At 46.7% G+C, this 15,959-nt stretch overlaps 1 protein-coding gene across 1 annotated transcript; it reads left to right on the top strand.

The window, feature by feature from the left end:
* Positions 1-3,820: 3,820 nt before the first annotated feature.
* ISL1 (ISL LIM homeobox 1) lies at positions 3,821-13,593 on the top strand (the record flags this gene model as incomplete). The annotated part of the gene is made up of 6 exons (XM_082835837.1): positions 3,821-3,848; positions 4,693-4,882; positions 7,631-7,890; positions 9,722-10,008; positions 11,262-11,429; positions 13,477-13,593. The coding sequence occupies 6 exons, from the start codon at positions 3,821-3,823 to the stop codon at positions 13,591-13,593; spliced, it is 1,050 nt and encodes a 349-aa protein (XP_082691963.1).
* Between the last annotated feature and the right edge of the window lie 2,366 nt (positions 13,594-15,959).

The raw sequence follows: 15,959 nt of genomic DNA, 5'->3' as shown, positions 1-15,959 counted from the left end.
ATGGGATAAATATATATATATATTCCATACCTATTTTCTGAGGTGAATAAAATATGTCCATGTTTCATTTTGACCCCCAAATTATGTATTTGTGGGTATCAGAAAATATAAATCCTTCAGTTATATATATAAATATAAATCCTTCAGTTATATATATATTTTTATATCTGAACACCTTACTCGTGGAGAGTGGCATTCCAATTGTTATTCTCAAGCCTGATCCTAATGTGGGCTAAACTGAGCATCACCTCCCTGGGAATAAGTTCCCAAACAAATCCATAGTTCAGGGAAAGCTGATCAAAGCCGCCTCTCCTTCCCAATCTTGGTTAGTTGGGGAGGGAAAAGTTTTCCCCCTTACCGTACATAATTTCCCAAAGAACCTACTTAAAACCCACTTATATCTGCCAGAAGTTGTTGGGAAATAAATAAATCCTAAATATGTAATGCTACTTGTCAATTGCAATTAAAGCCTATTTAGATATTTGAAACGTAGCTTGAGGACATGATATTTGTTTAGGAATCTGTATTTGGCATTGTTTGATGTGGAGTGTTTAAATTTTAATCAAAGCAGAGAAAGAAAGCAACAACACACAAAGCGCAGCTGTAAGAGCCCACCAGGCATTTTAGGTGGAAAAGCTGCATTTTGGGAGGTGTGTACAAGTCCATGTGGGTGGATGCCACAGACTCAAGTGGAACTTACTAAATCTTAGCATCCCTTTTATATTCAAAGACACTAAAATGTATTTGTGATGGCCAGGAGGTAATGGGAACTATACTTAATAAGAACTCATATTCTTTCTTCTCTCACCAGTAGAGGAGCTGACAACGGGATTCACACAACTGCTGTTTTTAAGGATAGATTTTTTGACCTACCAGAATATACAAAGGTCAAAATTGAATCCATTTTTGACGAGAGGGTCTAATCCCCCCTTTGAACACAAGAGGTCGCTCCTGTGATCAAATACGGGGGGGGCGGAAATATTGCTAATCACAGTTTGATGTGAGTTTGATGTATTCTATAAAAACATTACAAAATTTTTTTAGATATATTTGATGCGTTAAATGTGTGTATAGAAATCATTTAAACAAACAGGGGAATAATCTGTGATCGCACTTGAACTTCAAGGTGAAGTGAAACAATAATGCCTGCTATCCTAACTTTGATTTTAATGCAAAATGTATTAGCTACAGACACACAGAACTCCAGAGTACATCCATCATGGAACAACATAATTGGGTTCCCTCAAATTTCTCCCTTTGACAGAAGGTATCTAACAGCTTAGAAACTTAAGAAAATACTTGTTTACAGTAACAGTGTGGGCTGAAGAAAGGAAAACATCTTGTCTTCATCATTATGATAAAATTGCCTATTACTAACGGTTTACCTCCAAGCCACATGCCAGCTTTTCTATTTGGACTTGCTATCATCAGGAGCAATAATTCTTTAGAATAGCTTATGAGTTTAGGGAGTTAAAATACCACACTGTGTGTGTGGCTGGTTTGAAGGAGGATGGATAGTGAGGGTGCTTTCTGGATCTCAAATATAAGTCATCAGGCTTCTGGCAGCTTCCGTTGTTTAATTCCATGTTATAAAGGTGGCATGATGGAATATGATTGGTTAAAATTCTCTACTTCCTGGAGATATAGTACCTTTTTAAAAAATAGAGTCAGCTTGGTTATCTGTACAGGAAACATACCCGTATGCTGGGAAGATTTGCTTCGTGTTCTCATTACCAGCATCAGTTTTACAAAAGCAGCCTGACAAAAGGCTCCACGCATATAATACCAGCGAGACTAGAAACTATGACCCAAAACCAAACCCACCCCGCCCCCCCCGTCTGGTAAATGTATCAACCTACCTCTAACTTTCGATTTCACACACGCACTCTGATATAACTTATTGATACAATAAAAACAGAAGGGATGAGATCCATTTAGAAATTTTCCTTGAGAGAAAACAAAACAAATGCATGTTCTTGGCAAAGCCCCAGCCAGATCAGGAGGAAATTCAGCATCTTAGTCTCTCTGCGCTCTGGAGAAGCATATCCGTGTAAACCGAGCCACTGAGACCGGCTGAGGGCTCACGGCTGTTATCAAGGGCTAGATCTGGCGAATGATACAAAGAACGGAGTTTCCTAACACACCAGGTTTTCTCAAGGCAACCGAAATTAAACACCGAAATTAAACCTACTACTGCGTGCGTTTGCGGGCCTTTTTAGATAAAACTGGCAGTCACATTAGATAAGGAATAGCTATTCAGGAGCTTTTGGAGGAGTGCGGTGGGGGGAGTCATCGTGGCCTTCCTGTGACTCTTTTGGGGAGATGGTTAAGATACGACGGGAACATGTAAGAAATTATTAAAAACAGTTATTTACCGGCGAGTTGCAGCCAACACTCTTCTCTCTCCAGGTTGTTTCCCGAGAGAAAATGATTAGATAAACACACCCAGTGAAGGGAAATAGGTATTTCGCTGTTCTTCTGTTGGACCTCTCCCTAACTCACGCCCTTAGACTGACGCATTTTTAAAATCTCTAGAGAGACGTGGAGACTTGTCCTTACAATTATCAAACACCACCAGCTAACTGTACACGTTTGCTTAAAAACAAAGGGCAGGAAACCAGAAGAGAGAGGAACTGGACAGGCTATATTCACTTTGCAAACTTTAAACTACTGGCCGATCACTTTGCACTTAGGCTTCGGGTTAGTGCACTTCCTAATTCTAAACTGCAAAGCCGACCTCGCGGGTCGGAAGGAGAGAATAGTCCGCGGAGTCAGCTTGGTTTTACCTGTGCGCTTCCAACCTGATTTTCCGCTTAGGCACGAAGCGCCCCTTCCCCCCACCCCCCACGTTTCTGGAGATCTGAAGTCAGGGATAACGGGGTAGTGGGGTAGCAGCAGCGAACAATTCCTCTGGGTCTATTCATCCCATGACCGGTTCGTCTTCCCCTAGCCAGCTCCCAGCGCGCTACGCGCAGCCAGTTCGGGAACTCACCCGCCCCGGCAGCAAAGCCCGGCCAGGCCCGGAGCTGTGCGCCAAAGCGCGAAACCAAACGAGGCAAACGGCCTGTTCCAAGTCGCCCCTCTTCCTAAAGCCCGGGAAGGACCTCTTCATCAGGAAGACCTACCCACCAGCCACTCGCCACCGGCGGCGGAAAAGTGAGCCCAGCGCGCAACACGGCCAGCCGGACTGCGGGGACCCCAGGAGCGCAGGGCGGAGGAGCAGCGCGACAGGAGGCGAGGGCGCTGGCGGCACGGCCGAGAAGGAGCAAGGGAGGGGGCAGGAGGAGGAGGAGAAGGAAGCCAAAAGCCAGAGCGGCCGGGCCGCCCGAGCATCGGGGGAGAGCGGCCTGAGACCCGAGCAACTCGCCTCGGGAGCCCTAATCCTCTCCCGCGGGCTCGCTGAGCGGTCAGTGGCGCACGGCAGCAGCGAGGCTGAAATATGATAATCAGAACAGCTGCGCCGCACGCCCCGCAGCCAATGGGCGAGGCGCTCGCCTGACGTCCCCGCGCGCTGCGTCAGACCAATGGCGATGGAGCTGAGTTGGAGCAGAGAAGTTTGAGTAAGAGATAAGGAAGAGAGGTGCCCAAGCCGCTTCGAGTCAGCCGCCGCCGCAGCGCCTCCGCTCCGCCAGCTCCGCCGGCTTAAATTGGACTCCCCGATCCGCGAGGGCGCGGCGCAGCCGGGCAGCGGCTCTCTCAGCCTTGACAACCCTAGGGGCCACTGTTTCCCACTTAGCCACAGCTCCAGCATCCTCTCTGTGGGCTGGTCACCAACTGTACAACCACCATTTCACTGTGGACATTACTCCCTGTTACAGATATGGGAGACATGGGAGATCCACCAAAAAGTAAGAGGCGATTTTACCTTGTGGGGCTCGGTGTGCTGTTCTTGTGCGGGGGTCTCTCTCAGGCAAGGGTGCCAAGGGCTCTTCGGAGTTCGAGTCATTGCTTGGAGAGAGAGAGAGAGAGAGAGAGAGAGAGAGAGAGAGAGAGAAGGTGGCTTTTTCTTGTTGCCGCCACGCCTGCATGCTTGCTGTCGGTTCTGATCTTCGGGAAACTGATCGTACCTTGTGTTTGAATTCGCCTGCGTGCCCTCCAAAACCCTAGCCTTCTGGTGCTAAGCGGTGGTTTCCTCCTCGGGAATCCTGAGCTCTCCGAGAAGGTTATTCTGTTGCAATGGTCCGCCTGCAAGTACAATACCCGGAGATGTGAATTAGCATTAGACTTGCAAAAGAGAACGAGTGACAACTGTATTGATGTCTGCTCTTGCTAACAATTTCCAGTCCTATGTGCTATTTAAGAGCGTGCTTCATGGAAAATATAGACATCCCTGCGTTCACTTAACGCTTCTAGTCAAAACCTTTTCTTTGACTTGACTTATCCATAATCTTTCCCAATGATTATGGCAAAGAGGGAGGAGGGAGGAAAAAGAAATACAAAATGAACGGGTTTGATTGCGTGCTAGGCTTACAAATGTAGACTATTCGAATCTGCATTTTACATATATTCCACCTCCTTTTAAAAGTGAGTCAGGGTTTTGATGGCACACTCCAATTACCATCCCAAAGTGCAATACTCTTAAAAAAAAAAAAAAACTCGCAGAGTACGCCCTATAAGAGAACGACACTAAAAGTGTGTTTATCTCTGTAGGAAGTAAACGGTTAGTCAATCATGTATTTATTTTCATTTCAGAAAAACGTCTGATTTCCCTATGTGTTGGTTGCGGCAATCAAATTCACGATCAGTATATTCTGAGGGTTTCTCCGGATTTGGAATGGCATGCGGCATGTTTGAAATGTGCGGAGTGTAATCAGTATTTGGACGAGAGCTGTACGTGCTTTGTTAGAGATGGGAAAACCTACTGTAAAAGAGATTATATCAGGTACGCCATTAATACTGCTTCCTTAATTTTGTGAGATTTCCCTCTCTTTCCCCATTCTTTATTATTTTGTGTGGCTTTGTCCTTTGGTGAAGTTTGCCTTAATGGATTTCAGCGTGCAAAAGTTACCCTTGTAAGTGTAATATGTAAATTAACCTATGCTGTTCATTTTACTTTTTAGAGGGAAAAAAACCCCCGCAAAACTCGATAGTGGTTCCCATAAATTATGTGGCATTGAAGCTTGTATAATTGCTCTTGGAATTTGTGATGCTCAAATTATTTTCCTCTGTTACCCTCCCCCTTCCAAAACAAACAAACAAAAAAAATCAAGATGGAAAAGTTGGGGTTTCTAAACTTAAAAAAAAAAAAGGTTGGTTGGTTTTTATTGTATCATGCAATGTTTTTTCTTTTTTATTTATTTTAATTAAGTATTTTATTAGTAACTTCCAGATTCTTCGGAGATGTCAATGCAATAGGTGAAATAGTTTGACCTAAGCATATTTAGAGATGTACTTTGAAAGAGCAAATAGAGATATTGCCCTTTTACTTTTAGGGTAAGGACTCCTGCCTGGAAAATTTAAAAACCAACCCAAATATTCTCTGTAAAAAAGACCGGAAATTTAATCTTTTTAAATATTAACCCTTTGGTGACATCTGACTGTCTTCTTTCTTATCTTATCTGAGCTGATGAATTAGACAGAGCAGATCAAATTGCCCATCATCTGTCTATGAACAATTGGTATATTTAGATAATTGAACAGCTTCCTTTCTCACATTAAAATCTGGTAACTGATAAAATGAGCGAATTGCCCTTACTGTCAAGAATAAAACCACATAAGGAACTTTCTGAATTTTTTCTTTCAATTTATTCTGCGTCTAAACTTTATGCTTTGCCAATCTCAAATTTTCTGACTTGTGTATACATATGTCAGAAACTTCATTTTCTGCCTTAGGAAGGAAGTAGAATTTCCAAAGAAAATATTATTGTTTTAAGAACAAAACAGAAGAGATAACACCTTCGTTATTATGTCGATTCGTTATTATGTCGAATAATATCAAAATATTATATTTAAAAATAAGTTCTCCAGTGGCTGTTAACAAGTAATTAGCTCTGTAAGTCATAGAGTTTATGGAGCTTAGAACTTAACCTTAAAGTTTAGCTGTGATTTAAGTATGCAGTTACAATTTTTTCCTGCTCACTTAGTGTGCAGTATTTTTTCTTATTTTAAAACCACGAAGTGGAGAGTGTAATTTTAATAAAGCTGAACAGTGCAGAAAAAAAAGTTTATGAATACTTTGATGGTGGGGGAGGAGAATGGGAGGAAAGAGGGGAAGTGGGGAGCTAGAGGAAGGGGGAGGGATTTTCCAAATTGTTTGGTCACAGGCAAGGTAAAGTCCTCATCCTATGAAGTGGAAGATCTCACATAGAGTAGGCGGAGGGAGGGAAAACTTTTGAATCTACCTTCTAACCTCTGACAAATGAGCCATTTTCAATTGTTTACTTGATTGGTTTGTGAACTGGAGATTCTGGAGAGGGAGAGCTCACTTCTCAACCCCAGCAGTAGCTTTACTCCTGTGGAGATAGTGTTTTGCTCAATTGTATTCAGACCTGCTTGTGCCTAATTCTGGCTAAACGTTAGTGGAAGGAACCAATCGCTTTTACATTTTCTTCTCCACTCTTTCAACTGTGTGTGTGTATGCGCGTGCAAGTGTGTGTGTCCCTTTGAAATCCTGTAGTTGTAAAAGCAGAACAGAGAGACCGTTTAGATTTCCGAATGCCTTTCCCCCCTTGGGGGAGCGAGGCTCCCCCTCTTACCCCCCTTTGTGTAGGTCTTTTCCTCTCCTCCATTCTCTCTGTTTGTAGGAACGCTCCTGCTTTGGTTATTAGTGATAACGCGGAGAGGGGGCCAGGGCAGAGCCTCTAGATGAAACCTACAAGGATTGTCTCTTGGTAAAGAAAGGTCAGCAGTGAGGAAGACCTTAGGAGTGGGTCTTTTCATTTTTCTGTCTGGTCAGGGTTCTCAAACAAACTGAAATAAAGGTAGATGCTTCAGCAAATTGAAAAAGATGGAGGGAACCAAAGCAGATTTTTAAAATAATAATAAAAGGAGGAAGGGAGAGGAAACTTTCTGTTAACATTGCTGCCTGAGGAAAAGATCTTTAGCTGGGGAAAAGTGCAGTGGGCTTGTGCAGAAAGGGCTCTGGAAACCCTCAGAGGTTTCATTTTGTTCTTCTGCCTGTGCATTTGTGTGTTTTCAAACCGAGTGGGGTGACAATCTCATTCCATAACCTCATATTCTTTTGAAAGGAGGATTTGGGTTGCAGTTTTAGAGACGTTTCTAGCAGCAGAAATTGGGGGATAGGGAGGCAAAAATTTGGGGCCAGTGACTCCCGAGTCCCCCTGGACCCCTTCCTGCCAAGAGCGGCAAGGGTCACCCTGGACTGGTCGCTGGAGCAGCGGCCCAGGCTTCCAACACGTCAAACATTTTTCGATGGTTTGGACTGGGCGTTTTCAACTAAGAGGTACGGATCGAGACACAGAAGCTCATAGGAAAGGGAAATGGAGCGGGAAACGAGAGAAATCTAATCATTTCCACCCTCCCATTCCCAGCTTGTCTGCGAATGCTGATTTCAGTGTCTCAGGGCGTCGTGGCCGAGGTTGCCAGAGACCTTGGGTCGGGGGCAGCGCCCGCCTGAAGTGACCACCTCTCTCTGTGCTTCCCTCCCACCCCGGGCCCGGCCCCCGCGCAGGTTGTACGGGATCAAATGCGCCAAGTGCAGCATCGGCTTCAGCAAGAACGACTTCGTGATGCGCGCCCGCTCCAAGGTGTACCACATCGAGTGTTTCCGCTGCGTGGCCTGCAGCCGCCAGCTCATCCCCGGGGACGAGTTCGCGCTGCGGGAGGACGGGCTCTTCTGCCGCGCGGATCACGACGTGGTGGAGAGGGCCAGCCTGGGCGCCGGCGACCCGCTCAGCCCCCTGCACCCGGCGCGGCCGCTGCAAATGGCAGGTACTTCTGGGCGCGGAGGGAGGCCCTCCTCGGGGAGGCAGGCGCCAGGCGAGGCCAGCGCCACCCCTGCCAGCGCGCCAGCGGCCGCAGCAACCCTGGGACCCTTGCGGCGGTTGCTGCGGTCGGAGACGGAGGGTTCTGGGTGCGGTTTGCACCGCGCTTCACTCTTTCGCAGCAAGGTTCAATGCCCTCACTGTCTCCCTTGACTCCCCCCAGCACAGCTACCCGTCTGTGTGTCTAGATGTGGGTGCCCGTGAATGTACACCGCTTGGGCACACGTGTCTGCACACGCCCAAACAGTACTTCCAGTTCACTTTGGCCTCCAAAACGCGGCTTACTGAAAACGGGCTTCAGCTCCCCGCCAGGTATTCTCCCCGCAGCTGCCTAATTAAAGGGGTGGAGCTCTGGGCCCCTGGAGCTTCCTCCTTTAACCCAATGAAGGAAGCTTAGGTGGCCTCAAGTTATTTAGCCTCTCAATTCCTTTTCCCTTGCAAACTGCCCCCCCCCCACTCCAAAATACTTTAAAAATTTATTTGTATCCCTTTGTGAGAGAGTGGGCCTGAAAAGATACAGTTTTAATAATTGCAAGCCTTCACACGGAGCCGTAATTTAAAACTGTCCACAAGCTTATCTGCAGTAATTGCCTTTGAAAGGGAGCCTCCCTCTTTAAACCGTTCATTCTACTTGATTTGGTGAGAATTTCATCTTCGGCCCTGTTGCTGTGACACTAAATTGACCCCATAGGTGTTGACCTGACCCCCGGGGGTCCTGGAAAGTGCAAGATTTGTAACAAACAGATCCGAGGGCCCTTGCCCCAGGAAGGAGAGTAGAAATAGAGCAAGGTTGGCCAGGAGGGGGGCCACAGGTAAGAAGGCAGACAACGTTTCCAAACCTGCTTTCTGGTCTTGATAGATCTGCCCTGTGCATTTTTAAAGTGTCAATTCGCCCTGAGTTCTGGCTGTGAGAAAACTACAACTCTTCCTCCTCTGCTCTCTGGCAGCTCTAAGAATTCCGTCCTGGGGGATTTGTGACTTAGCTTGCAGGGGGGCAAAGCCAGAGGTGGCATATTCTGTTAGGTGCAACCTGTGCTCTGCTGTGGGAAGCACAGAAGAGGCCGAAGTATTGGGAGGGAGTCAGGAGCCAGAACACTCCCCAGCTGTCTTTTCTCTAGAGGCCAGGCAGCTCTAAAGAGTTTCGATTTTCCTTTTCTTGGGATCAGATCACATCAGGAACATCCAGGTAGATTTAGTAGATCCAGGTAGACTAAGAAAGATCAAAGCCTGGAGAGATGGCCGAAATCCCGAATTTCTTTATCCCCTTGATATAATTGTACCCTGGGGACTGAAGTTCAAGCTCTCTGTCAGAATCCTCCTCAGCCTTTGCGCTGCAGGCATCCCGCTGGGGTAGTGTCTCTGGCTGTCACTGGGGTTCTGCGTTTCTTTCCCTAGTACCGCCTGTGCGTTGGGGGTGGGGGGCTGTGTGGACTCGGTGTAACCTGGGCCCAATCCGGGTACCAGAAAAGGCGCATAGGGAGGAGAAACAAGGCAGAAGGATGCTGCCCTTGCTGTGAGCAGGGGGACAGGCCCTGAGACGTGCGCCCCTTTGCTGACTCCATGTTGACAGGAGCAGGGGCGAAGGCTGCTTTCCGGGCCCGGATTACTGAGCATTGACCTCTGAGATTAGAGAGCGAGATTTTATTCTCCCTTTCGCGCCCCTTACCCCAACCTCTGCCGCCCCTGCTTTGTCTGTCGAGGCTGCAAAGAGCTGCCCATTGTCCGGGAGCGGCGCGGGCGGGCGGCCCGGCCCGCTCACGGCACCCCTTGCCCCGCAGCCGAGCCCATCTCCGCCCGGCAGCCGGCCCTGCGGCCCCACGTCCACAAGCAGCCAGAGAAGACCACCCGCGTGCGGACTGTGTTGAACGAGAAGCAGCTGCACACCTTGCGGACCTGCTACGCCGCCAACCCCCGGCCCGACGCGCTCATGAAGGAGCAACTGGTGGAGATGACCGGCCTCAGTCCCCGCGTGATCCGGGTCTGGTTTCAGAACAAGCGGTGCAAGGACAAGAAGCGGAGCATCATGATGAAGCAGCTCCAGCAGCAGCAACCCAATGACAAAACTGTGAGTGGCCCTGGGGCCCGGGCAGGGGACGAGAGGGGAAGCCGAGGAGGCGTGCGTGCCGGCTGCCCAGGTGGGCCGGCGCCGTTTCCCTCCGGCTCCGGAGCAGGACCCGGCACTGGCGGCCCCTCCCCCCGACCCCTGCCCCGGGGAGAGGCCCCCCACCGGTGCCCGGCCCAGCGCCCACACCGCGGCCCGCGCTGCTCCGGGAGGCCCCAGCCCGCGGGGGTGGGCTCGTGCCCTTCAGCCTTCAGCCCCCCATCCCGGATCCGGAAGGGCCGTCTCCCCTTCTGTGGGCAGTGAGGCCTGGCGCTGGTTTTGCCAAAGTTCCGGTCATCAGTTCCTCAGGCAGCCGAGAGGAGGAAGGGACAACTCCTTGGCTTCCTTTTTAATCCAGGGTCATCCCGGTGTCCCCCCTGCGCAGCCTGCAGCAGAGCCCCCAGGTGGGCGAAGTGCCCCAAGGTGACCCGTGAAAACAGGGCACCTTCTGCTCCAGGTCAAGCCCAGGTCTCCAGAGATGTCAGGCCCCTGGCACTATTACCCACAATCATCCCTGGCCCAGAGCGGCACCCAACTGGCAGGCCTCCTGGTTAAGTTAAACTAAAGAGTTTCTTTCTTCCCCCCACCAACCAGCAATTTTTTTTTTTTTTTTTTTTTTTTTTTTGCTTTTTACGGCTTAGGCCCTATTTTTAAATGCCATAAAACGTGCTGTCATTAAATTTGACAGACTGGCCAAGCCTGGGCCAGGGCATTTTCTAAGTTGGTTAGTGCATAATAGCACAATAGTGGCCTGACCCAAGTGCTTGGGAGTCGGGGTTGGCTCCCAGAGAATTGCCTGCAGAAAATCTACCCCCAGATCTGACTAACAAACTGCCCAGAAAATCATCATGTCTAGAGGCTGAAGGGAGGCCTATCCTGCCTCAGCTTTCCACTGAGATGCTATGGCCTGGAAAGGCAGACGGGCGGAATTGGGATTAACAGTGAATTTAAAGGGAAAGAAGAAAGTTGAAACAGAATTTCACTTAATAAGGTCCAAGCAGACCTAATAGTCCAGCCCACAGAAACAGAAGAACAAAACGTAATAACACAAAACTGAACCCTGGCTAATATCCATACGCGCAGCAGATTAACTGAGTCAATAAAGGCCACTATATAGATAAGATAATACCAGGGTATATTTGCTTAGCCTGCACAGACAATGGAGGGAGGGAGTTTGCTCATTAACATGTTGGGCTTGGGGGGGGACCTATTCACAGAATATCCAGGGGATGACAGGAACTCCCATGGTGGCTGCCAGTCCAGAGAGACACGACGGTGGCTTACAGGCAAACCCAGTGGAGGTGCAAAGTTACCAGCCGCCTTGGAAAGTACTGAGTGACTTCGCCTTGCAGAGTGACATAGATCAGCCGGCTTTTCAGCAACTGGTAAGTGTCAGCTCCCAGAGTGGGGAGGCTGAATCGCCAAAGAAAGGAGATTCTGGTTAAACTGTCACACAAGGAAGATTCTGGGGGGTTAGCGAGGAAGGTGCTCCCCGACCCCAGGCTTGGGGAGAGACGAAGGGGGTGTGTTGGAGAGAGGAGGGAAGCACTCAAGGAAAACAAACCTCTTGTCAGTCTTTTCTGTGAGAGTTCATAGTTTGACCATATAAGTTGAATTTTCTATCAGTCAGGCCTGTTCTGAGGGATTAACTTCAAGGTGCCTAACTAAATAGACACGCGTGGGAAGGTATCCTGGGTTGCAGAATCATACATCTTCGACTTGTAGCGTCAGAAGGGACATTAGAGATCACCTTGGCATTTTGATCAGCAGCCAGTAAATGCACTCCCTTCTCAGCTCCTAGAGCATGGTATAGTTAAGGACCTAAATCAAGGTGATTGTAATAATAATCAATGTTGTAATACATAATCAACGTTATTATCAATGGTCAGCAGGCACCTATCTGTGCTCTTCAAATATATCAATAAAAAGTTCAGTTATTCAAAGATATGATTGATACTTTTTGTGACTATATCTCTTTCTGGGACTATATCTTAATCTAAAATGTAAGAGTGCTTAAACATTTTTTTAGTATGTAAGTTCAAATATCCTACACAGTCACATACTGTGGGGCATGTATAGTAAAAGGAACCTGAGTTCTACCAATCAGAGAGATAATAATGTGAAAACCGGTTTCCGTGTTAATATTTCTACACATCCAGAGAAGAGAAAACTCAATTCACCTTTCACCTAGGTGAAGATAACTAAGATTATTAAGTATATATCTTTTGTGAGATGATATATGTACACATACGGTTTTTTTTCTTAAGTAATAAACAGCCCTGTAGGATCTTGTTCTATAAAACAAGATCCATCCGAAAAACTTGTTCCTTTCTTTGAAAATAAAGCTTGAATTGAGGTTAACTTTTTCCCCTCACATTTACCTGGAGGGCATTTTCTTTCTTTGTGGCAACAGTTGGGTAATGGGCCACAGGCAGGGGTTAAAAGGGCTTGGCCCAGGTGTCTGTTTGAAAGTGGGCCTGTCTAGAGGAGGCAGATTTGAGAAGTCCCTTGGCTTCACAGTGGGAAAGTTCAATAAGATAGCAAGGAAGGTAGACCCCGGAATTAGGAAAAAGAAATTATTTTTAATGTCAGGCTAATCTTACCAGTTATTTGGATCATAGAAGGCAGGTAAGGGGAGGGTTAGGGCAGCCGAATGTTTGCACCTCCTGAAACTTTAGTGTCAGCTGAGAGCAGTGGAAGGGAAGCCGAGGATGGGGAGGTGTTGGGAGCAGAGTGGAGAAGAAGGCTTACAACAGCAACACAATACTTTCGGCTTAAGAGAAGGAGCCAGATATTTATAATGTGGATGACGTTATAATATATGGGTCTCCTCTCGGAAGGAAGAGCCTGATTGAAAGAGAGAAAGAGGCCAAAAGGCAGCAGGACCAACAACAAGGAAGAAAGGCCACGCTGTGAACCCTCTGAGGAGTTAATCACTGTTCTGTGGAGCCTCCTCTGAATCTCCCGTCACACGATCTGAGCGGCGTGTTATGGATTTTCCAACTCAAGAAGAGAGGCTTTGACGCCTAGAGACTGAGAACTCGCCTGCTCCCAGGGCAACACGTAGCCAGCAGGATAATTTTATTTCGAGCATGCATGGTAGAGTTGCGATGCCATTTTACAGTGGGAAACACATTTGTTCTTAAATAATTTAATGCAACATAATGTTGGGAATTCAGTTTCAGTTAAAACAGAGATCTCTTGGAAGATGGGAAAGCGAGAGGATTTCTTCCCAAGTTCTTTTCCTTGTAGGCTTTCTTTAAGCCTGTTAAAATTCAATTATATGTGCGGATATCTCTATCTATATATCTGTCTCTGCACACAGACACACACACAGACACACACACACACACACACACACAGGACAAGTTTATAATCCTTTTGTGAATACGATCACAGCCTCCTTTATTCATTTCTTAACCTTCTATGCAGGTCAATTTTTCAGAAGGAGGACCGGGCTCTAATTCCACTGGCAGTGAAGTGGCGTCGATGTCCTCTCAGCTCCCAGATACACCTAACAGCATGGTAGCCAGTCCAATTGAGGCATGAGGAACATTCATTCAGATGTATTTTTTTCCCTGTTGGAGAAAGTGGGAAATTATAATGTTGAACTCCGAAACAAAAGTATTTAACGACCCAGTCAATAAAAACTGAATCAAGAAATGAATGCTCCATGAAACGCACGAAGTCTGTTTTAATGACAAGGTGATATGGTAGCAACACTGTGAAGACAATCATGGGATTTTACTAGAATTAAAACAACAAACAAAACCCAAACCCAACATAATGCTATCCAATGACCTTAGGAGTACTGAAGAAAAAAAAAAGACGTTTTTAAAACGTAGAGGATTTATATTCAAGGATCTCAAAAAAAGCATTTTCATTTCACTGCACATCTAGAGAAAAGCAGAAATAGAGATTTTCTAGTCCATCTTATTCTGAATGGTGCTGTTTCTATATTGGTCATTGCCTTGCCAAACAGGAGCTCCAGCAAATGAGCAGAAAGAGAAACTGGCCTCTTTGGCTGAAAGAGTCCTTTCAGGAAGGTGGAGCTGCGTTGGTTTGCGATGTTTTTAGTTGACTTGAACAAGGGGTTAATTGAAATCCTGGGTCTCTAGCATGTCCTGTAGCTGATTTCTTTTTTCCTTTTGCCCCTCCCCCTCTTTTTTTTTGAGATCCATCCTCTATCAAGAAGTCTGAAGCGACTTTAAAGGTTTTTGAATTCAGATTTAAAAACCAACTTATAAAGCATTGCAACAAGGTTACCTCTATTTTGCCACAAGCGTCTCGGGATTGTGTTTGACTTGTGTCTGTCCAAGAACTTTTCCCCCAAAGATGTGTATAGTTATTGGTTAAAATGACTGTTTTCGCTCTCTCTGGAAATAAAGAGGAAAAAAAGGAAACTTTTTTTTTGTTTGCTCTTGCATTGCAAAAATTATAAAGTAATTTATTATTTATTGTCAGAAGACTTGCCACTTTTCATGTCATTTGACATTATGTTTTGTTTGCTGAAGTAAAAAAAAAAAAAGATAAAGGTTGTACCGTGGTCTTTGAATTATATGTCTAATTCTTTGTGTTTTGTCTTTTTTCTTAAATATTATGTGAAATCAAAGCGCCATATGTAGAATTATATCTTCAGGACTATTTCACCAATAAATGTTTGGCATAGATAAATAAATAAACACAATGATCCAGGGTCCCTCTTTTATATGTTTACAAGTAAGTCATTAAAATGTCTGAAATTAAAGACTGCATGTGAATCGGGGTAAACTGACATATAATAGGTGTGATATTTTATTGCAGATAGTTAAGGTGGAACTTGCAAGTTTGCATTTCAATCGTTGGATCAAAACTGGTTGGAAGCCTTTTGCTCTCAGCTGTGATAATATTACTGGTTTTTTGACAATGAGATGCTTTCCTCTGTCCTGTTTCCCACCTTTCTTTCCTCCTGTCTCTTTTCCTGCCCCACCCTCCATCCCACTCCACCCCACCCAAAATAGGAAGAGGGTCCTGCTCAAAATGGATTTTGATCCTGAGTCACTATGTTTATCTCCTTAGAGTGCTTTATACCAAAGTCTTCTGCTTAGGATCGTTGAAATGACCCATATTTCAAGTATAAGCTCTCGCTAAAAGAGAGGCTTTCTGCCTAGCCAGTGAAGTATGACCATTATTTACCAGTGGCGGCTGTCAGCCGTTTGAGAAATGCTGCTTTATTTGCGCAGGAAGACCAGACGGAGAGAGGGGAGTTTTCTCACCAGTTCCCAGGCCAGTCAGTGGGTGTCTTTTCTTGCCTCTCCTTCCCCACCGTCTCCAACTTGTTTCCTACCCCCCTCCCCTTCTCTCTTTCTCCCTTAACTCAGACCCCCAAAACCTTACGAGGGTGATTGGTTAGGGTGGAGGGGCGCGGCGAGGACTACGTGGGGAACCGCCTTCTAGGGGCAGGAATCCGGGTTGCGTGCGGTCGGAGTTTCGTGGACGTGAGCTCTTAACACCTTGCCCGCTGGCATTTAGCAGCGGCTCCTGGGCCAGAACCAGAACCCAGGGAAGGAGAAATGGCCCTGTTCGAAATCAGGCTTCTCGGTTCGTTTGTGGGTGTAGAGTAAGGATTTGGGGCTCCACCCTGTCTCCTCCCCTCCCCCTCCCCCATGATACTTTGGCTCTCTACAGACTGAATGCATTTGTACGCGCCAGTGTAATGCCTTTTTAAACATCTGACAACTCGTAATAAATACGAAAGCTAACGTACCCTAATCGTGTGTCTCGTGGCGTGCGCCCCTTAGGACCCCTGACGGCGAGCGAGGTGGAGGCCGGGCTGGAGCCCCGGGAGCCCCGCGTCTCCCCAGCTCTCAAGTCGCTTTCACCCTCTCCAAACCTGCCGCAAGTCGGGAAAGAGCCTCAATTAGGCTTTTGTTTGG

The sequence above is a fragment of the Leucopleurus acutus genome (assembly GCF_964270905.1).
Source record: "Leucopleurus acutus genome assembly, chromosome: 3".
Classification (NCBI taxonomy): Eukaryota; Metazoa; Chordata; class Mammalia; order Artiodactyla; family Delphinidae; genus Leucopleurus; species Leucopleurus acutus.
This window is presented reverse-complemented; position numbering and strand designations above follow the sequence as displayed.